At 47.8% G+C, this 23553-nt stretch overlaps 1 protein-coding gene across 1 annotated transcript; it reads right to left on the bottom strand.

The window, feature by feature from the left end:
- Positions 1-178: 178 nt before the first annotated feature.
- stk17a (serine/threonine kinase 17a) lies at positions 179-22617 on the bottom strand. The gene is made up of 7 exons (XM_029831945.1): positions 22013-22617; positions 17029-17241; positions 2566-2704; positions 2318-2444; positions 2195-2243; positions 1865-2044; positions 179-1670 (listed from the first exon to the last, which is right to left on the bottom strand). Exons 1-7 carry the CDS (start codon positions 22198-22200, stop codon positions 1328-1330), a joined length of 1239 nt encoding a protein of 412 aa, XP_029687805.1. The 5' UTR covers positions 22201-22617; the 3' UTR covers positions 179-1327.
- Between the last annotated feature and the right edge of the window lie 936 nt (positions 22618-23553).

Genomic DNA, 23553 nt, shown 5'->3' with positions numbered 1-23553 from the left:
TGCCGTCACCTCCAAGCGTCTCTGATCCAAAACGTTCAGACCAGAATTCTCCAGAGATTATAATTTCCCTTTTTTGCGCACATCTGTCCATTAATTAGAGTGTGAAGTAACTACACGCTCAAAAAAAGAGAAAATAAACTCAGGGAAGGTCAATATTGATGTGATCGCAACCATTAACAACATTATGACAGTTCTGGCCAGGCCAGAACCAAAACAACCTCTTTTCAGAGTATTTATTTACAGAAAGAGGCAAAGTACAAACCTGTTCCTCATATAACAGCTGATCTCCACAGACAGAAATGTGAGGTTCAGAGCATCTTCTCTAACACAGAAGGTTTATAAAAGAAAAGAACTCATGAGGAGAGCAGTGAAGAAGACAGGACAGGGCTGTGGAATATGGGAGAACCAGGAACTAATGGGAAATGTTGCTGAAACACATGGAAACATACAGATCTTCACCTGAATTTGACCTTTTTTAAGTTTTGATGGCATCTGGAGTCCAAAATGCTCAAAGGGCTGATGAGAAACATCCAGTCCAGATGAGTGCTGACGATGAGGCCACTTTATGAGGAACAGGATCTGCTGACCACAGAGGCCAGTTCAGTGAGCTCTGAAGTGGCAGCGGCCACCAGGAGAAGAGCAGACTGGTCAAGAAGGGGAGAACATGGTCCTTAGGTTAGGACCTTAGGACACCAGGCAGGATGGACCCACTAAACCTGGACTCGTGGTTTCCATGCTCCTGGGGGAACTGTAGCCTCAGTTACTCTACCAACTCAGCAGGAACCTCTGAGCTTGTGCTTTTGGCCGGTGGCCACTCCTGCTGGTGCTTGTGGTCCAAACATGGTTCTCAGTCCCTGTCTTCTGTCCACAGGACATGTCAAATGCTGATCCCAAGACATCAGATCTTATGAAGGAGCCGTTGATGTTACCAGCTGACTAGGGCTAGTTCTTTAAATGACTTTGTGTTAAAGGAGCAGCTTTTGCTCTCCCAGTGGTGAACTGGTACCACACACTCAAAAGGAGCAGCTATGAGTTCATTACAGATGCTCACCAGTACGCTCCACCCAGACCAGTATGGGTCAGGCAGCTTGACTGAGGAGCATCTTAGCTTCAGACCTGTGTTTTAACTTAATCAACATATGTTCAATAAATACGGATTTCATCAATTCCAAACAGCAGCAGATGTGAGATGATGAAGATGAAGAAAGATGTTAGTCATTCAAACTGTACTTGAACCCAACTGCTGAAACATAAACATACAGAGAACGCATAGAGGGCGGGTGGAGAAGGGACACGGGTTCATCTTCACAGTCCGTCAGGATTGTGGTCAGTAGATGAACTCTCCGGGGATCTCCTGCAGTTTGCTGAAAGGCTCCTCAAACTTGAAGCATTTAGAGATGGGCTTCTTCTTTCCATCCAGAACCTCCGTCTCCAGGCTGGAGGAAGACGACTGGCGACACTTGCCCAGGGTGTAGGCCGCCATGACTATTAGTTCCTCCACAACCGGACCTTCTGGCTCCTCTTGCTCCTCGTCACCAGCAGCAGTTGTACTGCTCTGAGGCTCAGAGGTGCTGATGGAGGTGGACGCTTCCTGGTCCTTCACTGGGAGGATCTTCTCAGGAGCCTGGAGCCAGGGGTGCTGGAGACACTGCTCTGCTGTGGCTCGATCCCTAAGGAGACACACACACACACACACACACACACACACTGACCAGATGGTCCATTGTCTCATGCTGTAGAAGGGAGGTGTTTCATGAACGCCAGCAGAAATGTGAGAGGGTCTGGGGACATGACTATATTCATATGAATGTCAGCATGCATGAGAAGGTCATGATGTTCTTCAATCACTTCTGGTTTCACCTACTGAGGACGCTTGCAGAGCAACATCTGGATAAAGGACAGGGCTGCTGGGTCCAGCTGCTGCAGCTCCTCCTCCTGGTAGCTCACGTTGAGCTGAGAAATGTTGAGGAACGTTTCCTGCTTGTCCTCCCCCAGGAACGGTGACAGTCCCGTGAGCATCACGTACGCTAACACACCCATGCTCCTAAACACAGAAGATGGAGCTTTAATGGAGAACAAAGAACACACTCAGATCAGAGAGGAGTCCTAAATCACCAAGCTGCTCATGGTGGATTTGTTACACGTTGGCAATATTAGCTAAAACCACCATGAAGGAAAGCTAAAGGTTTCCTACCACATATCTGTTGCTGTGCTGATGGGCTCATAACTCAGAATCTCAGGAGCTAAAAACAAGAGGACACTTTTATTCAGAGGGACGTGGAGCTGCCGCCTCAGAAGGATGCTGACGCTGACCCACCAACATATTCTGGAGTGCCCATGATCTCTCTGAGCTCCTGCTGACTGCTGACCATCCTGGACAGACCAAAGTCTACGATCTTAATGTCGCCCAGAGGAGAGCTGCTGGTGAGCAGGATGTTCTGAGGCTGTCAGCAAACACAGGAAGTTAGCATCAGGAAAGCTCTGTGCCCCAAAGCTGTTGTTCTCTGAAGACATTTGCCTGTCTTCTGCAACTACAACTGAAATGAATAAAACTGGACTACTGACCTTGAGATCCAGGTGGACCACGTTGTTCTGGTGGAGGAAGGAGACGCCCTCCAGGATCTGTCTCATCAACCTCTTCACGTCCTCCTCGCTGAAGGCCTCGTCCGACACACACTGATTAAAGATCTCGCCTCCGGCCGCACTGAAACACAACCGATCACACAAGTTCAGGTCAGAATGTGAGCTTTCTCCTTCACACACAGGTTCCACCAGAACCATGATGGAATAACAGAGCACCAGAGGAAGGAGAACACTGATAGTCACACAAAACCTGGCGGACTGCTGCCCTGATTCAAGGGTTTCATGTCCTCGGGCCTGAGTGGATCAGCTCAGTTAGACAGAGAAGAAAGAGCAGCAAGAAGGAGGAGAGGGCAGTCAAGAATAGCCCAGGAAGCCCTGAAGGTTCTGCTGAATTAGGCTTCATCTCAGAGGAAAGTGGAGGAGGAGGAGGAGGATTAAAAAAAGACCAACACGAGGAACCAAAGTCACTGAGCCGGCGCCCTGAAGGCCATGAAAGCAGCTGATGCCTTCAGAGACGCTTCACACACAGGCGGAAGAGCTGAGCTGCAAGCACTCATCACAAACCTAATCTGTGGTGTCTGAACTGCTGAAGGAGTCCACGCCACCTTCTGCCCACGTTCCCTGGCTGGACCATAAAGGATCTGGACCAAAGTCCGGACTGCAGGGCTGCCAGAAGCCACACAAACGTGGGAAAGAATTCCACCTACACGTGAACATTAAATGTCTGTGTGGGTTCAGTTCAAGATAAAGTGGGAGGCGCTCTCTCTCTCTCTCTCTCACACACACACACACACACACACACACACACACACACACACACGGAATCAGAGCTGATTCCTCAGTAGATCAGACATGTTTCTCCAGGAACTCCACTGAAGAAACGTGTGTGTGTGTGTGTGTGTGTGTGAGAAAGAGACAGACACTGTTCTGATCATTTGCTATTATTTGTTACTGCAAACAGGTGAAACTGCTACCTTGACCTTTGACCTTTGGCACGCTGCCTGTGGAGCCCTGAAGCCCCTGCAGGGGCCTCACAGCTTGATTGACGAGTGGCTCATGTAATTAATGGAACAGTGCTGTGAGAATGGATCAATTCAGCTTTGATCGGCTGACCTACAAACCTGCTTCCTGTCTGACAGCAGCCCCCAACACAGAGGAGCATGATGGGAGCAGGTCACCTGTCTGAGACCACGTCCACGTGCCCACGTTCGTGCACAAGCACCTTTACGAAGAAGATAACTGGTTCATAATGAGGCTGTTACGATGCTGTTTGTGCCAGTCAAAGGAAAGGCCTAAGGACTTAATGTGCACGTGGTCGTCATCATCTTATCAGAATAAATCAGTGATTTAGGTTGAAGGGCTTGTTCCAGCAGCGTGCACAGGCAGCGGCGTGCACATGCCGCGTCGTGCACAGGCTGCGGCGTGCACAGGCAGCGGCGTGCACAGGCAGCGGCGTGCACAGGCAGCGGCGTGCACAGGCTGGGTCTTCCCCACTGTTGTTCTCGCCCCAGGACCGCCCCCCTCCCGTGCGTGACCATGCCATGACCGCGTCACGTGCACTGGTGCATCCAAACTCTGGAGCTCAGCCAGAGCTCGATACGGCTGTGTCATTATCTCTCCCCTCTTCTGTCATCCCTCTCTCATCTCCACCACTCTTCCTCTGCCACGCTCTCTTCTTTGGCCTCCTTTTCACTCTCTTTTTCCCACCATAGCATGAATAGATTTCTGTTGACCTTCATCTGTAACACCACCTCCCCCCTCCTCCTCTACCTCCCTCCTCCTCCTCTCCCCCCCTCCTCCTCTCCCCCCTCCCGTCCCTCAATCAGCTGTTGCCCCACTGCCCGAAATATCTGTCAGCTGATCAGAGCTGTTCTGCCCCAGTTCCCTAAGATACAAGACAGAAAGAGAAAGGACATGAGGAGACAGGAGAGAAGGAGACGGGACAGGAGACAGGAGAGGAGGAGAAAGGACAGGAGGAGACAGGACAGGAGACAGGAGAGGAGGAGAAAGGACATGAGGAGACAGGACATGAGAGAGGACAGGAGGAGAAGGGACATGAGGAGACAGGAGAGAAGGATACAGGACAGGAGACAGGAGAGGAGGAGAAAGGACAGGAGGAGACAGGACAGGAGACAGGAGAGGAGGAGAAAGGACAGGAGACAGGAGAGGAGGAGAAAGGACATGAGGAGACAGGATATGAGAGAGGACATGAGGAGAAAGGACATGAGACAGGAATGTGGAATAATCAATAATCATTTGATCCAGATGTGATCATCTGAAAGAAACTGACCCATTTAGCTCCTGTCTGAACAGGGTGCATGATGGGAAATGGAGTTCAACTGAAGGAGCAAAGAGACAGATGTATTAACACAAAAGATAATAAAACCCAGAGGTAAACAACAGCAACCCAGAGGTAAACAACAACAACAACCCAGAGGTAAACAACAGCCAAAAACACAGTCAGGTTAAACTGATAATTCATGATTTTTAAAAGGAAGGTCTGATGTGTGTGTGTGTGTTCCATCCTCATTCATGGTAGTAATTAATCCTGGGATTATGTGTGTTTGGGTGGGGACGGGGCCTGATGAGGGGGTGGATCAGGAGCAGCATTAACGGGTCCTTCAGGAATCCCCTTAACTGCGCAGATTAGGGAGTGTAAACAGGATCCGCTCAGACAGGCTTTCTGTCAGCAAACTGATACCAGATCCAGCTAAAGTTAGCATGAGGACGTAGAGAAATCGACCACCCTGTCCAATAACAGGGATTTAACCACCGCTGTAGACACCAGTAACACCAGGACTACCAGTAACACCTGGACCACCAGTAACACCAGAACCACCTGGACCCCAACACACCTGTTGAAGGATGTTCTACCAATGATAGGCAGTTCTATCCTGGACCAGATCAATGGTTCTTTAGTGTCAGGTTATGTACCCCGGTCCTACAAGGTGGCAGTGATTAAGCCGTTGCTTAAAAAACCATCACTGGATCCTGATGTGTTAGCAAATTATAGGCCGATATCCAACCTTCCTTTGATCTCTAAAGTTCTAGAGAAGGTGGTGGTGACTCAGTTACTGGAGCACCTGCAGAGAAACAGCCTGTTTGAGATGTTTCAGTCAGGCTTTAGAGCTCATCACAGCACAGAAACAGCACTTCTTAAAGTCACTAATGATCTTCTCATAGCTTCCGATCATGGACTGGTCTCTATGCTGGTTCTGCTGGACCTCAGTGCTGCTTTTGATCCAGTTGATCACAGCATCCTGTTACAGAGACTGGAACATGTGATTGGGATTAAAGGGACAGCACTAGACTGGTTTAGATCATATTTATCTGATAGATACCAGTTTGCCCATGTCCATGGTGTTCCCTCCTCATACAGTAGGGTTAGCCATGGGGTTCCTCAAGGTTCTGGACTTGGACCAATCCTCTTCACATTGTACATGCTTCCCTTAGGGAACATTATTCGGCAGCATGGGATAAATGTTCATTGTTATGCTGATGACACTGAGCTTTATTTATCCATGAAACCAGAGGAGACAGAGAAGTTAGTGAAGCTCCAGACCTGTCTTAAAGACATAAAGTCCTGGATGTATTCAAATTTCCTCCTCCTTAACTGAGGAAAAAACTGAGGTCATGGTGTTTGGTCCTGAACCTCTCAGGGATAGATTAGATCACATGATCACTCTAGATGGTATCTCATTAACATCTAGTCTCTCTGTAAGACAAGTATTAGATGGTGAAGCTAAGATGTGCCCTGACACTGTTGTCAATACCTTTGTACTTGTTATAAAGGCATTTCTTTTTGGGTTCCATCAGTACCCTAACCCCTGACCCTAATGAATTTACACATGTGATTTTCCCCTTATACTAAAGGGAATGTAATACTGGCAATCCACCTGGCAATCCACCTACAAATGGAAATAGTGTGATTCTTTCTATTTTGGAAATGTATTCACTAATTGTATTCATTCGATTTATTATTTCAGTATGACTGCAAAACAATTAGGCTGGTTGAGGACCATTATTGCATTATCAATGTTGATTTCCATCCACATTGATGACAAATATGGAAATCTTGATCTATAGTATGGTGTTAGTTGTTACAGTGAACAGTTCAAGACAAGACTCATTTTCAGGTATGTAAATGTTTTATTAATAGGGTTAAGGGGTAAGGGGGTTAGGGGGTTAGGGTAAGGTCTTCTCCAGAATTAATCACCTTAGCCTCTCTTAGCCTTTTTTCAGTATTCACTGAAATAGTCCATGTTATGAATGCATTTGCATACAATTCCCTCAAAAATCCTTTGATAACTTTTCACGTTATTGTTTCCACAGACCATAAAAGCCAACTTTTATCATTGGTATATGATAAAAATGTGGGGAAAAAGCTAATTCCATTTTTGAATTCAAAGCTCACATTAAGCTAGTATATTGGCAATAAAGTGAATGTTTTTCTCTTTCACAGATCAGAATCAGAAAATGCAAAAAATGCAGTTGTCACTGAACGCAAACATCTTCCCCACAAAATTGTGGCGCTTGGTCAATGACAGTGATATTCATCAAACACACAAACATCATCAAAAAGGATCTAATGGAGAAGGGGTTTTTGTCTTTGAATGGCTTCAAAGACTCCAGGTTCTCGAGTTTTGGACGCCAGCTGAAATTGTATGGCTTTAAGAGATCCAGGCCTTTCAATGGAGACAAGCCCAACATCCTTCAATATTTCCACCCACACTTCCAAAGGAGACGACCTGAACTTCTTCCCCTTCTGAGGAGATGTGATCAAAAATGTGGATTCGGAATGAAGAATTTTAGCAAGAATCATCTGACAGAGAGGTGGAGGGACCATCGAAATCTCTATGACACAGATGATTCCATAGATGTCAATCTGAACAATGGTGAGTCTCTCAATGTTCACTCTAAAGAAATATAGCACAGAAGTATATTTGGTCTTGTAACCATATATATAACCCAGGTCATGGTCTGGGGGTCCCCTTAGCGTGGCACCCAATCTGTGGGTGCAGTAATGTACAACCCAGTGCTCCTACGCTCAGTTTGTGTGTTTGCTCCGAGTGTATGAATGAGAAGGTGAATGGAGGTCAAATGTGTAAATATTTTGGCTTCTAATTTTCGCCACCCTATGGAACTAACTGTGGTGCACAGGAACAATGGAAACATTTCTCACATTATATTTTGCTTTTTCCACAGAAAAATGAACAAATGAACAAAAGGAACCCACCCCCCTTTTGACACAGTTGTCTGAACCCACAGTCCCTCCAGAAGTCCCTGGTTCCAGTAATGGTGCAGAATCTCCTTTTGAGTCCATCATGCCCCAGTCATCCCTCCCTGAATCAGGTGAGCTGCTTATCAATCACATTTCACGTACATTGTTGACGTCATTATAAGCCAATGTTGAAAAATGATGGCAGCGTGACAATTTGTTTCTCTGAACTTTGCATATTCCCTAGCAAAGATGTAGTTCTCTAGAAAGAAAGAATTTGTTTCAAGAAATGTGAGGAAGAGCAATATCGTTTATGGTATTATTATATTTAATGGTTTTCTTAAATTAATAACAAGCAGATTTTTCCCATTTATTGTAATTTACACCCAAAACAACATTGAGCACAACCATGTAGGGGGAGCAGGACAAAGTGTCCAACTTCTCCTTTAATGGAGGTTGTTCAAGTTAAAAATAACTGTACAAGATAACCAGTACCAGTAGTAGAGTATATGCAATATATTGGCAGTCGTAATACGTTACATGCCATCTTGTTACTTTATGATCAAAGCCATTTATGATAAAAATGTCTAGAGATCTACAACAGCCATTTCCATTATCACTCGTTTTCTGGATTAAATAAATGTGATGACTAGTTTCCTCACATGAGAGGCTCACAACAGACTGAAAGTAAATGTGACCATTTACAATAGTCCAACAGCACCCTATGAAATAATGCTCCCAGCAACACAGTGCACAATTAAGTAATTATGCAATCTTTACATTGAAGAGCACAGCCAATATGTAGCCTAAAAGGCTCAGTATTAACGTCCCACATGTGGATGGTACAGACATTTAATAGATAACATTTTTACCCAAACTTTATGAATTAAATTCTTTTTTCCATGATATTGTAACTGCTGCAAAGAGATGCTGCCGAGCAAAATTGTCTTATGTTCTTGTTGGATGTAAATAAAGCTCAATCTTAAATTAAGGCCTCTAATATGTAGTCATTCTAAATATTAATTTGATGAACAATAAGGTAAATAAACGAGCAAAAATCAGAAGCACTGTATAATAATAATAATAAAGGGCAAACCTTGTAAACTAATCATAAGCTAGCAGAGTTATATCCAAGGTAGTTTTCTCTGTCAACTGGACTGGGTTTCTTCTCTTGAAGACGTTTCGCCTTCTATCCAGAAGGCTTCTTCAGTTCTGAAATCGCTGGGGAGAGAGCTTGAGAATATATAGCCCCTGGACCATTTGCATGCTAATGATCTGGGTGGTCACCTGAGAGTCGTTAGCAGGGTCGTTGGTCGGGTCGTTGACCTAGTTTCTGTTGAGATGTCTCCCCTTTGTCTGCTGGGTCACATGGTGATGAGTCACTGGGTCTCTTGGAATGGTGTGAATGTTTGTTTTGCTGTTGGAAGGAGTGGAGGACTGCATTGTATGTGGGTGATAGGAAGTGCCTCAGGCCACCACCCCTGTTTAAGGATGGTTTCTCCAATTTAACATGGATAGCTTCCTTGACCCCCCTTTCGAACCAGCGGTCTTCTCTGGCCAGTATCCGTACTTGGCTGTCCTCGAAGGAGTGCCCACTCTCCTTTAAGTGTAAGTGGACTGCTGAATCCTGACCCGAAGAGGTGGCACGTCTGTGTTGTGCCATTCTTCTGTGTAGAGGTTGTTTGGTTTCCCCAATGTACAGTTCCTTGCATTTCTCCTGGCACTGTACAGCATAAACAACATTACTTTGTTTGGGTCTTGGTGTCTTGTCCTTTGGGTGTACTAACCATCTTACCAGCTGACAAAGGTAGGTGCACGGTCGTACTCAATACCACTGACTATGACACCAAAATACTCAGTCTTCTGACAGATACCGCCACGTATGAGAAACTCAAACGGGACCCCACCAGCTCATACAAGAAGAAGGTGGTAGACTTACTACAGAAACTGGAAAAGGATAAAGCCATTGACAGACCACAATACTACCGTCTATATCCAGGAGAAACCATCCCTTGCATTTATGGATTGCCCAAGATCCACAAACCAGGGACCCCTCTCAGACCCATAGTAAGCAGCATCAATTCGGTAACCTACAACATTTCCAAATACTTGGCCTCCATCTTGTCGCCCATGGTTGGCAACACCCCACACCACATCAAAAACTCCCAAGACTTTGCTCAAAAAGTCATTGGACTCACACTACTTCCAGAAGAGACTATGGTATCTTATGATGTCACGTCACTCTTCACGTGCATCCCCACTGCCAGCGCCATAGACACCATCCACAAGCACCTTCTATTGGACAAGAATCTTACAGAAAGAACAACCTTAACACCGGCCCAAATCTGCACCATGCTGGACCTGTGTTTGAACACCACCTATTTCCAGTACAGAGAAGGCTTCTACAGGCAGAAACATGGCTGTGCCATGGGCTCACCAGTATCCCCTATAGTTGCCAATCTATACATGGAGAAGGTGGAATCCCAGGCCCTGACATCCTTCACAGGAACTGCGCCAAGCCACTGGTTCAGGTATGTGGATGACACCTGGGTCAAAATTCAAATACAAGAATTGGAAGCGTTCTCCGATCACCTCAACAAAACAGACGAGCATGTAAAATTCACCCGGGAAGAGGTAAAAGGAAACAGTCTGGCCTTTCTGGACTGCGCAGTCAAGATCACTGAGGACAGAAATCTCACCATCGAAGTCTACAGAAAACCTACACATACCGACCAGTACCTCCAGTTTGACTCTCACCACCCACTGGAACACAAGTTGGGAGTGATCAGAACTCTCCAACACCGGGCCAGGGAAATACCCACCACATCCCAAGGCAGAAAGAAGGAACAGAACCACATTAAGACAGCTCTCAAAACATGTGGCTACCCAGACTGGGCCTTCACCAAAACCTCAAGAAAGCAAGACCTCAGCAAAGGAGAGGAGGAGAGAAACAAACGCCGCAGCGTTTCCATCCCCTACCTGTCTGGAGTCTCGGAGAAGTTTAGGAGGATCCTCCAGAAACACGACATACCGGTTCATTTCAAACCCAGCAACACCCTCAGACAGAGGTTAGTACACCCAAAGGACAAGACACCAAGACCCAAACAAAGTAATGTTGTTTATGCTGTACAGTGCCAGGAGAAATGCAAGGAACTGTACATTGGGGAAACCAAACAACCTCTACACAGAAGAATGGCACAACACAGACGTGCCACCTCTTCGGGTCAGGATTCAGCAGTCCACTTACACTTAAAGGAGAGTGGGCACTCCTTCGAGGACAGCCAAGTACGGATACTGGCCAGTGAAGACCGCTGGTTCGAAAGGGGGGTCAAGGAAGCTATCCATGTTAAATTGGAGAAACCATCCTTAAACAGGGGTGGTGGCCTGAGGCACTTCCTATCACCCACATACAATGCAGTCCTCCACTCCTTCCAACAGCAAAACAAACATTCACACCATTCCAAGAGACCCAGTGACTCATCACCATGTGACCCAGCAGACAAAGGGGAGACATCTCAACAGAAACTAGGTCAACGACCCGACCAACGACCCTGCTAACGACTCTCAGGTGACCACCCAGATCATTAGCATGCAAATGGTCCAGGGGCTATATATTCTCAAGCTCTCTCCCCAGCGATTTCAGAACTGAAGAAGCCTTCTGGATAGAAGGCGAAACGTCTTCAAGAGAAGAAACCCAGTCCAGTTGACAGAGAAAACTACCTTGGATACAATGACCTGGATGACTGAGAATTTACACAGACATCTAGCAGAGTTATACTTTGACTCTTTTCCTCTCTTCAGATCACAAAATGCAACAAATGCAGTAGAAAATCCAGATGTGTTAGCTCCTGGCTACATGGTCCCAGGCGAGCACAATTGAACTTGTCCCATCATTGTAGTAGGGGCTGTCACACACAGCACAACAACGGCTAAGAAGTGTCTTGAACTTGTAAATTGATCTGCTACTAAATTGTGAGACATAATCTAAAAGGATTATCTGAACTGTTTCAGACTTTGGGCAGCACAAGGGCAGCTCTCTGATCACAGGCTTTGTCCCCTGCCATGATTCTAACCAGGTTGGTGAATTTTAGTGTAACAGATTCATCTTGTGAGCACTGGTGCCAGATTAACTGACCACGCAGTGGAGTACTTTGGTTTATTGTGACATCGTTGCTCAAAGCTAACAAACCTTAATAAATTGTCTCTAACCTTTATATTTTACTTTTTCAGATGGGATCCCCAATGGAGATAGACCAGATTGAAGACCAAAATTCCACAGAGGTTGCAGAATTGCACCTTCCTTCAGCAAGGGTATTCCAGACATCATTTGTCGATTATCCTTTTTAAAAGCATTCATTTTTGTTTAGAATGCCATGAAAGATAGCTGAGATTTTCTTTACAGGAGGACTTTAAAATAGTGTAATAGATGAACTAAGATCATGTTTTACTCAAGTCTCATTTATACTCTCCTTGTTCTTTTCCTGCACCTGGTAAACTTGCTTATTATAATTAGAATTCAAAGCTCTGCCTTTTCAGGAGATCATGTGAACTCTGGAACTAGTACATCTGCATCCATTTCTATTTTTTGTCTTAGATGCAAACGGAGGAATTGAACCTTTAGTGAGGTCATGAGTTTGTGTGAAGATAAAAGGTTGCAAAACTAAGAAGCGGTTTTCTCTCTTAGCAGATTGAGGAACACCTCCCATCATCTCCATCCAAACCACTGCAGGATCTTAAGCCAGGCAACTGGAACATGATAAAGACTCCGGGCAGCAAGCGAAGGAAAATTTGCCTCCTGGTGGGTCCACACCAGGAGCTGCAAACATCTGACATAGATGTCAGGACTGCTGAAGGACCAACCTGGTTGGATAGCAGCCAATTTAAGAAGCTGTCTTAATATCATGACTGTTCTTTAACAATTGCTCCATAGTATAAATAATATTTAATGTCTGTGATGGGTTCTGGGTGTGTCAGCAACAATAAACACTTTCTGCTTGCTTTGAGGCTGTCCAATTTCTTAGTAATGGTATTGATTCCTTCACCATTCGGATTTCCATCCTCTGATTTGCAGAGCAAAATTGTTAGCGGAACCAGGAACTGTAGACCATGTCCTTGTTGGTGGATGTCCAAAACTCTTTGGACAGTGAAGGCTGCTGCGCTGTTGATCACACTGGGGAAAGGAGGGGGGCAGGAAGGCAGAACGAGGTCCAACTAGGACACCGGCTTCCGCACAGACACTTGGAATGTTGGACACAGCTTGAGGGGAAAAAGGCAACTTAGAAAGGGTGCAAGGGCGATGAGTTCAACATCTGGTCGACTGCGAAAGGTCTGAGAAACTGCAGAGCCAGTTTGGACGATTCTACCCGAAAGGGGAGGTCTTGAGAGGACCACAACTGAATGTAAACATCCTCCCTACAAAATTGTGGTGCTTGTTCAAGGACGGTGACATTGACACCATCGTCTGGAACCAACAAGGAGATGGGATCATCATCAATAAGGATCTAATGGAGAAGGAGTTTTTGTCTTTGAATTACTTCGAAGCTTCCAGTTCCTCGAGTTTTGGACGACAGCTGAATTTGTATGGCTTCAAGAAATCCAGGCCTTTTATTAGAGACAAGCCCAACATCCATCATTATTTCCACCCCAACTTCAACCTGAACTTCTTCCCCTTCTGAGGAGATGTGCTCAGAAAGTTCTAGCTATCAGAGAAAAAGCTAACCAGGCCATCCCAACAACTGGACCATCACCAGATGTGCTGACTGTGGGAACATACAGGTTCTCCAATGAGCCCTTAAGCTCCTTCAGCCCTATATATTTTTCTGAGGCGTCATCGCTAATTCAGAAATCCAAGACCACCACGTGTCTTTTAGATCCCATCCCAACACACCTGTTGAAGGATGTTTTACCATTGATAGGCAGTTCTATCCTGGACCAGATCAATGGTTCTTTAGTGTCAGGTTATGGACCCCGGTCCTACAAGGTGGCAGTGATTAAGCCGTTGCTTAAAAAACCATCACTGGATCCTGACGTATTATCAAATTATAGGCCAATATCCAACCTTCCTTTTATCTCTAAAGTTCTAGAGAAGGTGGTGGTGACTCAGTTACTGGAGCACCTGCAGAGGAACAGCCTGTTTGAGATGTTTCTGTCAGGCTTTAGAGCTCATCACAGCACAGAAATGGCACTTCTTAAAGTTACTAATGATCTTCTCATAGCTTCAGATCATGGACTGGTCTCTGTGCTGGTTCTGCTGGACCTCAGTGCTGCTTTTGATACAGTTGATCACAGCATCCTGTTACAGAGACTGGAACATGTGATTGGGATTAAAGGGACAGCACTAGACTGGTTTAGATCATACTTATCTGATAGATCCCAGTTTGCTCATGTCCATGGTGTTCCCTCCTCATACAGTAGGGTTAGCCATGGGGTTCCACAAGGTTCTGTACTTGGACCAATCCTCTTGACATTGTACATGCTTCCCTTAGGGAACATTATTCGGCAGCATGGGATAAATGTTCATTGTTATGCTGATGACACTCAACTTTATTTATCCATGAAACCAGAGGAGACAGAGAAGTTAGTGAAGCTCCAGACCTGTCTTAAAGACATAAAGTCCTGGATGTCTTCAAATTTCCTCCTCCTTAACCCAGGAAAAACTGAGGTCATGGTGTTTGGTCCTGAACCTCTCAGGGATAGATTAGATCACATGATCACTCTAGATGGTATCTCATTAACATCTAGTCTCTCTGTGAGGAATCTAGGAGTAACTTTTGATCAAAATCTCTCCTTCAATTCACACATTAAAACAGTCTCTAGAAGTGCCTTTTTTCACCTGAGGAACATCACAAAGATCAGGAAGCTGCTGACCCACCATGATGCTGAAAAGTTAGTCCATGCATTTGTTCCTCCCAGGCTGGACTATTGTAATTCTTTATTATCAGGGTGTCCAAACAACTCTTTAAGAAGCCTCCAGTTGATCCAAAATGCTGCAGCCAGAGTTCTGACAGGTATTGACCACAGAGGTCACATGACTCCTGTAATGGCGTCTCTTCATTGGCTGCCCATTAAATTTAGAATAATTTTTAAAAACCTTCTTTTGACCTACCAGGTCCTCAGAGGCCTAGCTCCATCCTACCTGGAGGAGCTAGTGACACCTTACCAGCCCAATAGACCGCTCCGCTCTCAGAATGCTGGTCTACTTGTGGTTCCCAGAGTTTCTAGGAGTAGAATGGGGGGCCGAGCATTATCCTACACATAATTATCATACAAGGGGGTCGTCTAATTCAGTGGTCCCCAACCTTTTCTGTACCACGGACCAGTTTAATGTCTGACAATATTTTCACGGCCCAATCTTAAGGTGTAGCAGATAAAAACAAAATAAAATGACAAGATTGGCATTAAAAACTGTGGTATTTTCTCTATCATAATAATAATAATGAACGTAAATCCACTATGTAATCATGTGCAACTTTCTTAGCAGCGTCCTCGTAACATCACACCAACAACAGAGCAACAACCTTTCTGCCCCAACACAATACAACACACTCTGGTTGCTATGGTAAGGTTTAAACATACCTTCAAAATAAGACACAACACAAAAACAAAGTGCATGAAAATGCTCGCTGTTCACAGCAGCACTGAATCAGTGGGAGCCCTGAGACGGTCCCATCTTGGGCTTATGGGGGACAATGAAACCCGAAGTGTGCTACTTTGGTCCAGTCTGCTCCGTAACTTGGTTTTGGGTGCCATCACTGCAGAAAACCCTGCTTCCCACAGATACCATGTGGGCAATGGCACCAGGGTTTTCAGTGCTGTTGTGGCGATCTCGGGGTTTCTGCCAGGACTTTAATCCAGAACAACGGCAGAGTTGATGTCTCCAACAGACGTTTAAGGCCCCCGTCATTTGCGATCTCCAGCAGTTGATCTTCTTCACACATCGACATGCTGGATTCACCCGGTTTGGTGACGAATGGGTCGCGGATCCATTCCTTGGCAGTTCATGGATCTGTTGTGGTTGGGAAGTAGCGCTCGAACCCTTCTGACAGCAGGGACAGGTGTTCATGCACCAGCACCAGGGTGCAGGTTCCTCTTCTGTCCCTTCATTGGGCCGGTTCCCCTTCGCAAAGAAACTTTCTAAAGAAGTTTTTGCTCATTTTGCTAGCTTGGGATTTAATTTAGCGGGATGTAACACGTGACTTGTGGTTTCGCGGCCTTGAGGTGAGACGGATGTAACAGAGAGAATCCGGCCACTTAAAAATAATAAATAATAAAATAAATAATAAAATAAAACATCATTTACGAAATTTTTTTTAAAAAAATGGAAATTATTTTTTCTTTCTGTGCAGCCCGGTACCGATCACTGGTCTATTTATCAGGTTAACATCTTAGTTATGCTGCTAGAGGCCAAGGCTGTCGTGGTCCAGAAACATGATCACCTGACAGGCCTCTGTCACCCCACTGGGTCATGGTTTCCTCTCCTCTCCTCTCCTCTCCTCTCCTCTCCTCTCCTCTCCTCTCCTCTCCTCTCCTCTCCTCTCCTCTCCTCTCCTCTCCTCTCCTCTCCTCTCCTCTCCTCTCCTCTCGGTAAATTTTCCCTGCCACTGTTTCTTGTTGGGAGTCAGGCTCTGAGAATCTGGAAAGGGTCTAGAAACAATTTTACCACCAGTAACACCAGAACCACCTGGACCACCAGTAACACCAGGACCACCAGTAGCTCCAGGACCACCAGTAGCACCAGGACCACCAATAGGAACAGGACCACCAGTAACATCAGGACCACCAGTAGCACCAGTACCACCAGTAACATCAGGGCCACCAGTAGCACCAGGACCACCAGTAGCACCAGTACCACCAGTAACATCAGGACCACCAGTAGCACCTGGACCACCAGTACCACCAGTAACATCAGGACCACCAGTAACACCAGGACCACCTGGACCACCAGTAACACCTGGACCACCAGTAACACCAAGACCACCAGAAACACATCACATCACAGTTGGTTGTTTCAACTAAACATAGAAGCAAGAAGATCAACGGCTGAAGTTCATGTTCAACCCTTCACTTGTTCGTTATGGCCTTGGCTCTGAGTGGTTCCACGCAGTTCCACGCAGTTCCACGTGGTTCAGACAGAACCTCAAATGCTCAGAAGTTCATGAGGTCCCCTGCCCATGCACCATTAAATGTTCACCTGAGCAATAATCCATAAAGGAATGTTGGTTACTCACTATTCCAGGACCAGAACCATTTCAGAGGCCATCTCGTAGACCTGGTGGAGGTTGATGACCCGCGTGCTGGCTGTGGCCATCTCCAGCACTGCGATCTCATGGATGATCTCAGTCCTGCAGTCTTTGCCCTTCCTCCTCTTCCTCATGAATTTGGCAGCGTACTCGTGACCGGAGCTCTTCTCCACACACTTCCTGACCACAGCAAACTTCCCCCTGCAGAAGAGACCAGCAACGTTCACACAGTGGGTCACAGGACACAGTCTCTTACACACACACACACACGCACACACACACACACACACACACACACACACACACACACACACACACACACACACACACACACACACACAGGGTCCTCTGACACACAGTCAGTTAATGGAAATGATAACCCAGCATCCCTCCAGCTACAGCTGCTTAGTCCCTGCTCCAATAACCATCATCATCATCATCATCATCATCATCATCACTGGGGGCAAACCTGACTGATCCACAGTCCATATCCAGTTACACTCACGTTCCAGAGGAATGACTGAGCACATGTGTGTTAGCATCAACTTGTGTGTTAGCATCAACCTGTGTGTTAGCACCAGTGTGAGTTAGCACCAGTGTGTGTTAGCACCAGTGTGAGTTAGCACCAGTGTGTGTTAGCACCAGTGCGAGTTAGCACCAGTGTGTGTTAGCACCAGTGTGTGTTAGCACCAGTGTGTGTTAGCACCAGTGTGAGTTAGCACCAGTGTGAGCAGCCTGGGGCCTCAGTCATCCTCATGAGAGTCATGGGGCCGATGTCTAACGGGCTACTAAGAGCTGGTGTGACTGTGCTGCTGTTTTCAAACATCATTTTCAATAACAGCCACAGCCACACACACACACACACACACACACACACACACATACTCGGAGCCTGAGACGGTGACTGAGATCATGAGGTCCAGATTCCACCCTTCCCTGAGTTCCACTGCTGAGCTACTTTAGCCACGACTGGACACGGCTGAAGTGGTTCAGAACACAACACACCACACCAGAATAATGTCCAGGAGTTCCGCTTTGAGCCGGATCAGTTCTAGATCCTGCCTTAAAGAGTTAATGACCCGGATCAGAACACTGTGGACAGGGTGTGGTTCTGGTTGGTCCTGGTAGATGATGCTGTCAGATTTGGGAGTTTGGGCCTTTAGAAACTACAGCGGGCCGCCACAACCTCTTCTGACGCTGCGTCAGCACATTTCTGAAGCCAGCAGCCCCGCTGACAAAACCCTGATAGAAGTGTTTGTGCATGTGTGTGTGTGTGAGAGAGAGAGAGAGAGAGAGAGAGAGAGAGAGAGACAGAGAGAGAGAGAGAGAGAGACAGAGAGAGAGAGAGAGAGAGAGAGACAGAGAGAGAGAGAGAGAGAGAGAGAGAGAGAGAGAGAGAGAGAGAGAGACAACCACAAAGACTTGACCAACTTTACACCTATATTCCGTGTGTTCTTCTCCTTGCAGGTATACCGTCTCAGCGTCCCACACTCTTGTCCCTCACTGTCCCAACCTTTGTCTCACTTGAGGACAAGACCACCCAGTAAATATGCAACCGTTCCACCTCCACAGGCTCCTCTCAGGACATCACATTCATCAGAAGATGCAGTTGCACACGTGCACAGAGGGGACAGAAGCATCCAGCTGACACACCGTCAGCAGCCTGCAGGGACACTGAGCAGCAAGGTCATCACTGATCAGAGGTCACCAGAGGTCATCGGAGGTCACACATACTAACTGGCACATTTGACTGGCTGGTCCTTTCTTCTGCTGAGCTGAGGAGGCTGACCCCTGAACTCTGAGCAGGTCCTGTTCCACCTTTCGTGAGACGTCATTAAGGACAGTTACGTGTGTCCTCAGGGGGGACAAGATGGACCACCATGATGGCATCATGTCCCACCCAGACGAGCCCTTTGAGAGGACGGTTCCATATTTTTAGCCTAACAGAGATGAATGGACGACTGTCTTCATCGTCCAGCCCTTTTCTGCCTGAAGACACGTTGGACAAATGAGCTTCTGTCTCTGAATAAATTAAAAACAGAGACCTCAAAGTCAAGAACAGCTGACTGAATTTTTCCGAAGAGCTGCTGTAATTGCTGCTGAGAGCAACCTACACAGCAGAGACCCTGTGGAACATCTGCTGAAGAACATCTACCACAGAAGAGCTGGGATGGGATGGAGCTGGGAATGAGCTGGGATGGAGCTGGGAACAAGCTGGGATGGAGCTGGGAATCAGTTGGCAATGAGCTGGGATGGAGCTGGGAATCAGTTGGCAATGAGCTGGAATGGAGCTGGGAATGAACTAGGAATGAGTTGGGATGGAGCTGGGAACAAGCTGGGAATGAGCTGGGATGGAGCTGGGAACAAGCTGGGATGGAGCAGGGATGGAGCTGGGATGGAGCTGGGAACAAGCTGGGATGGAGCTGGGATGGAGCTGGGATGGAGCTGGGATGGAGCAGGGATGGAGCTGGGATGGAGCTGGGATGGAGCTGGGAATGAGCTGGGATGGAGCTGGGATGGAGCTGGGAACAAGCTGGGATGGAGCTGGGATGGAGCAGGGATGGAGCTGGGATGGAGCTGGGAACAAGCTGGGATGGAGCTGGGAATGAGCTGGGATGGAGCTGGGATGTAGCTGGGAACAAGCAGGGATGGAGCTGGGATGGAGCTGGGATGGAGCTGGGATGGAGCTGGGATGGAGCTGGGAATGAGCTGGACTCTCTGGCTGCATGTGCCGGGGACCAAGAGCAGCGATGAGCTCCTGCTGAGTTATCTGGTGGAATCAGTTGAGCCCCTCAGGAACAGATGGGCTGATGGGAGAGGGGCCACGTCTGCTGCTAAGACCCAATAAGGAGGAAAGCTTTGGCTCCAGCCATCTGGACCGGCGGACCACTCCACCATGGTCCTCCTGACTAACTGCTTGGCTGCGGTGCCATCTGGGACCTCAGTACCAGGGAATGAGCAGAACCTCAGGTCATTTCACTGATCTTCTTCCTGCTATGGAAACATGTCATGGTTGGATTCACCAGGTGGAATCTGTGAAGTGTTCTGGGCTTAAAGTCAGGGGGTTCTGTCTAATCTGGATTAGCAGCAGAAATTACAGCCTGATGACAAAGTTAGCCGATTCTCCGAGAGGAGAGCAGAACCTGTGGTTCAGAGGAGTCCTTTTCTCAGGACTGAACCTGAACCAGGTCAACGTGTCCCCCCACCAGTCACACAACAGTACCAATTCTGGATCCTGGTTTAGATCCACCACTCATGAAGGACCTCTTTCATGGTGAGGTGGTGCTAACTGGTCTGCTGAAGGTTACATGTCAGATGTTTTGTTTTTAGATCCTGCTGGAACCTTAGATGGCAACAACACCCTGGCCCACCCAGGAGACTGGGAGTGAATGGACCTCCATCAGAAGGCTCAGAACTTGGGTTGAGAGTCAGTTGCTGAGGGTCCACAGAGGGACGCCTGCTCCTCTGGGGGGGGGGGGACCTGTCCAGGTGGACAGACATGGTGACACACAAGCACTGACTGTTCCCATCAGCAGAGGCACAACCAGCTTTCAGACCCCCCCTCCAGGCACCCGTAACAAACAGGCCGTGAGTGGTCGGCATGGCAACAACACCGAACACTGTTGGAGTTTTGGGGTGTGTGTGACCCTGAGCATCAGCTGAGCACAGCTACAGCAGGACAGCAGGACGGCAGGACGGCAGGACAGGAGGACGGCAGGACAGAAGGACGGCAGGACGGGAGGACGGCAGGACAGCAGGACGGCAGGACAGCAGGATGGGAGGACGGCAGGACGGGAGGACAGCAGGACGGCAGGACAGCAGGATGGGAGGACGGCAGGACGGGAGGACAGCAGGACGGCAGGACAGCAGGATGGGAGGACGGCAGGACGGGAGGACAGCAGGACAGCAGGATGGGAGGACGGGAGGACGGCAGGACAGCAGGATGGGAGGACGGCAGGACGGGAGGACAGCAGGACAGCAGGATGGGAGGACGGCAGGACAGAAGGACGGCAGGATGGGAGGACAGGACGGCAGGACAGCAGGATGGGAGGACAGCAGAACAGGAGGACGGCAGGACAGGAGGACAGCAGGACGGGAGGACAGCAGGACGGCAGGACAGCAGGATGGGAGGACAGCAGGACGGGAGGACAGCTGGATGGCAGGACAGAAGGACGGGAGGACAGGAGGACGGCAGGACAGCAGGACGGGAGGACGGCAGGACAGCAGGACGGGAGGACGGCAGGACGGGAGGACAGCAGGACGGCAGGACAGCAGGACGGCAGGACAGCAGGATGGGAGGACAGCAGGACGGCAGGACAGCAGGACAGCTGGATGGCAGGACAGGAGGACGGCAGGACAGAAGGACGGCAGGATGGGAGGACAGCAGGATGGGAGGACAGCAGGACGGCAGGACAGCAGGACGGGAGGACAGCAGGATGGGAGGACAGCAGGACGGCAGGACAGCAGGATGGGAGGACAGCAGGATGGGAGGACAGCAGGACGGGAGGACAGCAGGACGGGAGGACAGCAGGACAGGCGGAGAACTGAAAGCGTGACCCCGCTCTACTGTCAGGACTAATCTCACTCACAATGTCAGGTCACATAAAGCAAAGCATTGACACACACACACACACACACACACACACACACACACACACACACACACACACACAGCTCTGTCACGTGTCAGCTGTGGTTCTGACAGCTGGGCTCCAGTCATGGGGCACATTAGGATGAAGAAGCTCAAAAGTGTGTGAAGTTTGAAGGAACATGTCTGATGAGGAGACCCGCATCATTAAAGCTCTGGAGTCAGACAGCAAAAGACTGTAGAGCATCAGGTTGTTCCAGTCTAATCAATGGAAACTGTGGGAAAGACTTGAAATAGGAGCAGAACATCTCATTCATCTCCGTCTCGGAGGCTTTGATGACACTCTGCTGGCTCCTGAGGTCGGAAGGGCGCTCAGGGACTCACCTCCCGAGCTCTTTCCCGGGGATGATGCTGTAGTTGTCGGTGAAAGGCTGCTGCATGATGGTGCTCTGAATATCGGACAACAGACCACCGACGCTGCGGGCCGCCGGGCTCGGTTCGGCTGCAGGATTGTGGTGGTGCTGGAAACGGCTCCGGTGTCTGGAGTCCACCCGTGGACAGTCGTGGATCATGGCGTCGATGATAATATAATAAGTAAATAAGTAAATACTGAAAGGTATTAGGGAGCAACAGCGAACCAGAAGAAAGGCGCGGAAAAAAAGCGTCCGGCTCTAAAAAGACTCGTTAAGAGCAGAATAATAGTTCCAAACATCCGAACAGCTCAAGAGTGTGTCGATAAAAGCGACTGACAGGCTCATTTTGGGCTCTTCTGCTACAGACCAGTCCAGAAGTTGCTCCGGGCTGGGATCGCGGACTGGCGCTGCGCTTATAGTTACCATGGAGCTCTATCTGATTGACACACAGTCTGTCCAATGAGAGCGCGGCATAGGCGGAGACGCTTTCGGTTCTGTCCAATGAGAGCGCGTCATGGGCGGAGACGCTTCCTGTCCTGTCCAATGAGAGCGCGTCATGGTCGGAGACGCTTCCTGTTTCTGCCCTGCAGCCACAACACTGAAACTGATTCAGAAACAGTGATCTGAGTGCGTGCACGCTGTATACACGCACCCATCACCTGTTGAAAACGAAATACTGCAAGTTATTATTGACATTCATTTAAAGGAGGAAAATAACGAAGCAAAAATAATGACTATTTTTAAAATTGCAAAAATAATTTTTAACAAATGATTTCTTCCACCACTTCAGTTGTTCTCCACTGTTTTCTTGAGTCAATCCAGAACGGATGAATCCTGGACTATAAAATAGTCCTGGTTTTTTGTTTTACCGTCTGTAGGAAGGTCAAAAAAGTCAAATCAGTATTTTATTACTCAAACATAGCCTGCCTATCCCTCCACCCATCCGTCAATCATCCCTCCATCCGTCAATCATCCCTCCCTCCCTCCCTCCATCCGTCAATCATCCATCCCTCCCTCCTTCCCTCCATCCATCCATTATCCTATATTTGGAGAGGTTGGGACATTTTAGGGAACTCCAAGCAGCAGTCACGTATCAAAGGGATCATTTTATTGAGTCCAGCCTGAGTGTTCTTCAACACGTTCTCAGACCAACCACAATGACATCGTTCTACGATATATACAGACGTGTAGAATCGACATTTCGGTGAGGAAAATCAATCAAGATGAACTTGCAGTCAGAACTGAAAGAACTGTTACCAGGTGTGACGCCAGCTGACCTGGTCCTGTGTGTGTGTGTCCAGCATGTGTGTGTGTGTGTCCAGCATGTGTGTGTCCAGCCTGTGTGTGTGTGTCCAGCATGTGTGTGTGTGTCCAGCATGTGTGTGTGTGTGTGTCCAGCATGTGTGTGTGTGTGTCCAGCATGTGTGTGTCCAGCCTGTGTGTGTGTGTCCAGCATGTGTGTGTGTGTCCAGCATGTGTGTGTGTGTCCAGCATGTGTGTGTCCAGCCTGTG

This window comes from Takifugu rubripes, unplaced genomic scaffold (genome assembly GCF_901000725.2).
Source record: "Takifugu rubripes unplaced genomic scaffold, fTakRub1.2, whole genome shotgun sequence".
In the NCBI taxonomy this organism is placed as follows: domain Eukaryota; kingdom Metazoa; phylum Chordata; class Actinopteri; order Tetraodontiformes; family Tetraodontidae; genus Takifugu; species Takifugu rubripes.
The sequence above is the reverse complement of the archived record's forward strand: the minus strand, read 5'-3'. Positions and strand labels throughout refer to the sequence as shown.

Excerpts from the sequence above, each read along its gene's own strand:
- stk17a (XM_029831945.1), bottom strand. The coding sequence starts at position 22,200 with ATGATCCACGACTGTCCACGGGTGGACTCCAGACACCGGAGCCGTTTC. Across the intron at positions 2,445-2,565 it reads TGGTCCACCTGGATCTCAAG|CCTCAGAACATCCTGCTCAC; the intron begins GTCAGTAGTCCA and ends GTTTGCTGACAG. Across the intron at positions 1,671-1,864 it reads TTGCTCTGCAAGCGTCCTCA|GGATCGAGCCACAGCAGAGC; the intron begins GTAGGTGAAACC and ends GTGTCTCCTTAG.